The 7240-nt window shown below is 32.7% G+C and overlaps 1 protein-coding gene across 1 annotated transcript; it reads left to right on the forward strand.

The window, feature by feature from the left end:
- The first annotated feature begins 2443 nt into the window (after positions 1 to 2443).
- On the forward strand, positions 2444 to 5518 carry LOC9303822 (ACT domain-containing protein ACR7). The gene is made up of 7 exons (XM_021017817.1): positions 2444 to 2550; positions 2676 to 2934; positions 3464 to 3509; positions 3613 to 3727; positions 3825 to 3892; positions 3981 to 4652; positions 4735 to 5518. Exons 2-7 carry the CDS (start codon positions 2873 to 2875, stop codon positions 5119 to 5121), a joined length of 1350 nt encoding a protein of 449 aa, XP_020873476.1. The 5' UTR covers positions 2444 to 2550; positions 2676 to 2872; the 3' UTR covers positions 5122 to 5518.
- The last annotated feature ends 1722 nt before the right edge of the window (positions 5519 to 7240 follow it).

Below are 7240 nucleotides of genomic sequence, written 5' to 3' on the forward strand. Positions count from 1 at the left end.
GGTTTTTAACCGTTTTATACGGTTACGGTTGAGAAACGGTCCGGTTACGGTACAACATATGGTTACGGTTAGCTTTTGGTCATGCCTAGTAAGCAAGACCAAAAGCCAACCATAACCGTATTTTGGATCGTAACTGGACCGTTTTCAACCGTAACTGTATAAAACGGTTAAAAACCATAACTATTCACCGTAAAACTAAATTAGTTACGGTTAAAAAAAATATAATAACCGTAACCGTTAATATACCGGAAACGTATCAAAACTTTTATTTAACAGTACGATTAGCCGCATGGTTAACCGTATTATTAACCGCATAATTAAACTTTATAAAATATAATTGTAACTATGTATAATGCAAAAAAAAAAAAGTCTCGAATGTTCATATAAAGATTTCCGAAAAAGAAAATAATACAGCCTACGAAAAAATCTCATTAGAAATAATAGTTTTTTTCTCAAACAATTATTTTGGAATGTTATATTGCTCAAAATAAAGAAAATTTTATTTATTATAGGACTAGTAAATTCATATTATTATTCTAACAATAAAATATTGTTCATTCTATATAATCTTAATTTTCATATGTAATTATATACTAAAGTATATTTCTATATAATTTTTTCTTTCTTTCTAAATTCTTAATATTATTTATTATGTGTACCGCTATGATGTTTCTAATCAGAATAAATTTTTAAAATTTGTTCTGCGTTATTTTTTTGTACAGCTTTCGCGTTTTATTCTTTTGTACAGCTTTGCACTATTTCCTAACAGCTAACAACTCCAGCTAACCGCTCTAGCTAACAGCTAACAGCTTGTTACCAGACCAAATAGCTTGTTACCAATTATAAAATGAAACCCAGAAGCATATTATTTTTATTTTTTAATACGGTAATTCTGACAAGTGACAAGTGAGAAGTGAGAACTGTTGCATGCAGTGACCACATGTTCTATCTTTGACCAAATCCTAATCCTCTCTATCTGTTCTCTGATATTTTTAAGATTTTTAAGAGATCAACGGCTCAGATCTGACAATATATATATCAAGATCCACATAACTATATTAAGTGCGTTCCCACTTTCGTGGTTTCACCACTTACTGCGACGATTGTGGAATTTTGATCCTATCAAAATTAAAGTTAAAAGTGACTTTTCACATCGAGTAAAAAAAAAGTCGATTACCTTCCAAACAAATGGATCCAATAACAAGTATCCGTATTAATTCTTCTAATTGTACATCCATAATCCATTTATACAATAGTTAAACTTTAAACCTAAAGCTATGCATACGTCACGTACATATCATATTTTCTTGTGACAACAATAATCATACGCTAAAATCCATGTCCGATCCCGGATTCAAGTATAGATAAACGCATTATAATGTATAAGAAAATATTAAAATAGGCGTGGCTCCATAAAAAGACGAAAACACATCGGTGCTACAAGCACTCAAGAAGACACGAATCATGTCTTTCCATTTAAATAAGTCTCGAACCTTCACTATATTTTCACATGACACTTTCAAACTTATTTCTAAGAGGTTTTTGCTTTATTGCCGTTACTAAATCATTATAGAAATAGTGCCAAGAATTTAATGTTATAACAGAACGACGGTTACGAATTAGTATCATTTATGTGAACTGACGGTGAATATTTATGAAATATGTTTGTGTATCTTATGTAAAATTAAATAAATAAACGAGCTACACCGACCAAAGTCGCTCACATGTCGAATGGTACACGTACGACCAACTTCTTCGACGCGCCTTCAACTACTTTTAAAGGTCGTTTCTTCTTGAACACATGATTTTTTCCAGCAGTTTCTTCATTTGTTCAACGCGTTTTAAAAACCGAAGACTTTTATTTTCTCTTCTAGTTTTCGCAATTCCAAATTTTTTTAAAAAATATTAAATAAATCACAAAGTTATGCTTAAAATTCAAAATATGTTTTATGTCTCCCCTATAGGTTTCATATATTTAATTATTTCACAAGTGAAGTTGATAATTGTAATGCTACTGAAATGTTGTTATCGAAACAACAAACATGTGAAGGTGAAAAAAAGAGGAAGAACATTCTTACATGTGAAATCAAATGTTTTATAACCTAAAAATATCTGAGTGTGAACGTGAAAAATTTGGCGGGAAGACAACCGACATTCCGCGGGAACCGGAGTGATCAACGGCTGTGTTTATTTGTTACTACGCAAATCCCGTATACTAACGCCGTTAATTTTTTTAACGTCGTTACTTTACCGTTGACAAACCGCGCATAAAATCTTACAACTCTCACATGTGATATGCCACGTAGGATCCCCGACCAAAGTGTTGTTCCCTTTGCTTTGTTGTATTGTACGGCCAAACTCAATTGATTTTTTTTTTTTTTTTTGCTTCTTCTAATTATTGTGAAAAATTAAAAAAAAAGGGGAAGGTAGGTAAGAATCCAGGAGACAAGAACGGAAAGTCTATGAAGAAAGATTTGTTTTTTGAAAATTCTAATGGTTTAGATTTTTCTTTCTATGGGAGGAGCCCAGAGTTTTCCAAAGCAGGAACAGGTCAGCGTCTGTTTATTTATTTATTTTTTTCCCTAACGCCTACTTGATATTTTAATTAGAAAATACTATTTATATATATTTATTATATTACCATTTATTTCTTATCCTATTAAATTCTTCTATAGACAGAATTGGAAGTAACTCTGCCCCTCTGGAGAAAATAGAGAGAGAGAAAGAGAGAAGCTCTGTAGAAGCACATGAATTGTTCTGGTTTTATGAACATCTGAAGAAGAAAAAGAAGAAGAAAGATCAAAAGGGTGTTTTCTGAGTTTTAAGGAATATTGTTTGAAACAAAGAAGCAAGAAGAAGAAGAATAAAAAAGATGGAGTTATCTGATTGCTCTAATGAATATGAGAAGCTTGTTGTACGGATGAACATGCCCAGGTATATATATATTTAAAAAAATCTTATTACTCTTTTTCAAAAAAATTGATATGGAAGATTATCATCTTCTATGAAGAAAACACAAGATCTTGTTCTCAACCATCAACTCTTTTTTCCTTGTAATCGTCAAAACATCTTTTTTTTTTCTTTTTTTCTTTTTTTTTATAAAATCGTCAAAACATGATTTCTCTTCAAAGAAATTTCTAATTCCTTTATCTATGTTCGTTCTATATTTAATTTAATTTTCGCGAGTTTGAATTAATTGTAATTATGATTTGCGGTGTTTGCTGAAACAATTAAGGTTTCAAAGAATTTTCTGGAATTAAAAAAAGAAAATCTCCAATTTGTATGGAAGGCATCGTCATATCCTGGCTTTACCGTCATCTAATAGTATAATAAACAGTAATAATCACAAGTCAATTTTAATTGACAATTTCAATAGATTTTTTTTTAAAAATTTATTTGGTTGTTTGATTCATATACACAAGAGTGAGTTTAAAAGGGTCACTGTCTATATGGTCACTTGCAGGGTCGTAATTGACAATGGAGTTTGCCCTAATTCAACTGTCGTCAAGGTTTTTACCCTCACGCAACCTTCCTCTGTTTCTTCGTATTTTCTCTCTTCTTTTTAATTTGAAAATGATTTTTATCAACTTTTTCTTGTTTTTTTCTTTAAAGATTGATAGCGCAAGAAGCCCAGGGATATTGCTTGAATCTGTACAACTTCTCACTGATATGAATCTCTGGATCAAAAAAGCTTACATTTCCTCTGATGGAAAATGGAACATGGATGGTAATTAATTAATTATCCCTAATCTTACGCTAATTATAGTAGTACTAATTAAGGAATTTAGTAATATAATTAATTGTTTGATTTTCGCTTATTTCAGTTTTTCATGTGAGCGATCTTAACGGAAACAAATTAACCGACGAGAACCTAATCCGTTACATTGAAAAGGTAAATTAATTAATCCTTTAATTACACAGTTAATTTTGTGAATGATATCGGAAATTAAAGACTATATATCTTTTGAAATTTTTCACAGTCGATTGAGACGTCTCATTATTGTAAAACCGAAGGTTACACCGGTTTAACCGCTTTAGAGTTAACCGGAACAGACAGAGTCGGTTTACTCTCAGAGGTTTTCGCGGTTTTAGCCGATCTTGAATGTGATGTTGTTGAGGCTAAGGCATGGACGCATAACGGTAGAATTGCGTCTATGATTTATGTTAAAGACGGTAACTCCGGGACTCCGATCGACGGAGATTCTGACCGGGTTCAACGGGTAGAAGGACAACTACGTAATCTACTTAAAGCCGATGATGGTTACCAAAACGACACGAGAACATGTGTTTCTTATGGTGGCAATACTCATATGGAGAGAAGGTTGCACCAGAGGATGTTTATGGACCGTGACTATGAGAAGAAGTTTGATATCGAGAAATCTCCGATTGTTTCGGTTCAAAATCTTCCGAAACGTGGTTACTCTGTTGTGAATTTGCAGTGCAAAGATCGATTGAAGCTTTTGTTTGACGTTGTTTGCACATTGACGGATATGGCTTACATTGTGTTCCACGCCGCGATTCGAACGGTTGGAGAAACCGCGTTTTTGGAATTCTATGTTAGACATAGTGATGGACATCCGGTTAGTTCGGAACCGGAGAGACAACGTTTGATCCAATGTTTACAAGCCGCAATTGAAAGAAGAACGGTTAAGGTATGTAACTATGATGAACAACTCTCATTTGGTTAACCGATTGGTTTTAGTAGCTTACTTACAAGTTATAACTCTTATGCAGGGTGTGAGATTGGAGTTATGCACGGCGGATAGACCGGGATTGTTAGCGGAAGTAACACGAGTATTGAGGGAGAACGGATTAAACATTGCTAGAGCCGAGATATCGACTAAAGATGGTGTAGCGAGGAATGTGTTCTATGTGACTGATGCAAATGGCAACCTAATAGATCCCGAGATAATCCAATCGATTAGGGAGAAGATTGGTATCGATGATCTAAGTGTTAAAGAACCGTTCCCGATTAGTTGCCGAGAGGCAGTTGAGAAGGAACAACATCAAGAAGCGCAAGATCACCAAGGACGCTATGGAGGAGGGACAGTGTTGGTGTCACTTGGGAGTCTAGTGATGAGAAATCTATACCATTTGGGTTTGATCAAATCATATTTTTAACCGGGTAAACTAACCGGTCCATGTAGACCAATTCAATCGTGTTTGTCAACAACCCACGCGGTTGAATTGGTGTATCTGGAGCAGATAGTGAACCGGTAATGGATTTGGTTTGGGGGAAAATTTAATTAATGTATATAAAATGTGGAAAGTTAGTTAAGAATTTGGTGGTCGGTCTTCATGTTGGACCAATAGGTAGTAGAAGGATGTTAGGTAAAATCTTGGTAACATTTATTTTTTTATTATCTGTACATATTTATCATATAACCTATGGTTGTTAGAAGATTAGTTTTGTCAATAGTAGTAAATCAGTGTGTTATGTAAATTATGGGGTTAGTGTTACGCAAAGGAGACAAGCGGGTCCTACTTGTGTGAATCTTATTGATTCGTTTTTGTTTTATATAATCTTTTATCTAAGCATGCTTATAAAAAGACAATTAAATTTCTTCAAGATGAAGATAAAGCATTAGATGTGATGTGACCGATAAACAAAGGATTAAGAATTATGGTTAAAAGGAGACTAAATAAAAAAAACTATTGGCCATGAACATGTCGTCTCTATGACGTAAAACCTACGTATTATTATGACATCTATGATGATGATGAGCAGTGGGGGAGGCAAGGCCTTGATAGGGGGTCAGTTGACCCCATAAATTTTCAAAAATCTATTATATGTCATCAGCAATAATTTTAATGACCTCAACTTATAATAAATTTTAACCCCAATATAAAGTTAATGTTGCAACATAAAAGAAAAAATAGTCCAAATATTTAAAAGTTAGATTCTCACTGAAATTTTAGACCCATAATTTATCTTAAATAAAAAAATATTCACCTAATGTTATTTCAGTTTTTACAAAACACCAAATAAAAAACAAAATTTTTTTTAGTGTACTATTTATATTTAAAAAAAAATTTGACCCCACAACATAAATTTCTAGCTTTGCCATTAATGATGAGTTATCTACTTATGGACAAAAATAACTAACATAAAATTTCTTAAGTTGATGTTATGTGCATTGTGTAATAGTCATGGATGAAAATGAATCATGTCGGATAGGTGCATGCATATCAATGAATAGATGATGATTTTGGCTGAGTGAGTCATTGTTGTTATGTTTGATTTTAATTGATAAGTAATATCAAATGTCAAATGATTCAATGTTTTTGAATTGATGATTTTAGCTTTGTGAGTGATTGTTGTTGTTGTGTTTTGATTTTGAAGTATGATTCGCACACAAAACAAAGCGTGGAGCTGCTGCACTTGCACTTATGGTTTTTGTGTTATATGGTCTTTGTGTTAATGGGGAGATTGAAAGCGGGTAATAAAGAGTATATGTATGTATTAGAAGTGAAACTATAATCATAGCCTCTAAAAAGGTTCACATTGTCTTTGCTATGACATTAGACAACGACTCGGTATCACTTGTGTTTTTGTTGTTACTCCTATGGTTTCTCCTGTTACTTTGATTTTCTAATGTTTGATTGTCTAGCTATTTAGTTCACTCGATTAGTAGTGAACTTTTCTTAGTTAAGAGCTTTGCGTTATCTTTTTGGATATTGGTTCTACCACACACTTATATTATAGTTTTCCTCATGTATTTATTCAGGGGCTAAGTTGGTATGTGAAACGGCTAAGGGTTGATGAAGATGGAGATGTTGCGGTTGAGTTTTTGGAAGAAGGGGAGAAACAGATAAACTCAGAAGATGATCATAATTGTATTAAGACTATGCCAAAACTCCAAATTAAACACAAAACGAAACCTGCAAAAGTAAGAGGACTAGTTGTGTCTTCTGATGGGAAACTCCAGCAATGCATTGAACATCAAGGAAGATTACTTATAGTATGAATGTTTGGTAATTCATTCATTTTCCTTCAATATTGGTAATACATATATATGTTTGTTTTTATGTTTTTAATTTAAATGTTATTTTTAATTTTAAAAAAATGTTTTATGAATTACTTAATTATATTATTAAACTATTCCTAAGAAACAGGTTCTACCAATAATTAACTCCTAACACCTTATTTCTAAACTTCAACTCTTACATTATTTTATTAATAAAATCCCACTAACACACCCACCCTAGTTTACCATTGTGGATGCTCTAATGGTTCGTA

Source organism: Arabidopsis lyrata (genome assembly GCF_000004255.2).
Source record: "Arabidopsis lyrata subsp. lyrata unplaced genomic scaffold ARALYscaffold_7, whole genome shotgun sequence".
Classification (NCBI taxonomy): domain Eukaryota; kingdom Viridiplantae; phylum Streptophyta; class Magnoliopsida; order Brassicales; family Brassicaceae; genus Arabidopsis; species Arabidopsis lyrata.

What these genes read in the sequence shown, in the direction of transcription:
- LOC9303822 (XM_021017817.1), top strand. Translation starts at nt 2,873, where the DNA reads ATGGAGTTATCTGATTGCTCTAATGAATATGAGAAGCTTGTTGTACGG. An exon ending in GTACGGATGAACATGCCCAG is followed by an intron (nt 2,935 to 3,463) that starts GTATATATATAT and finishes GGTCACTTGCAG; the next exon opens with GGTCGTAATTGACAATGGAG. An exon ending in TAATCCGTTACATTGAAAAG is followed by an intron (nt 3,893 to 3,980) that starts GTAAATTAATTA and finishes AATTTTTCACAG; the next exon opens with TCGATTGAGACGTCTCATTA.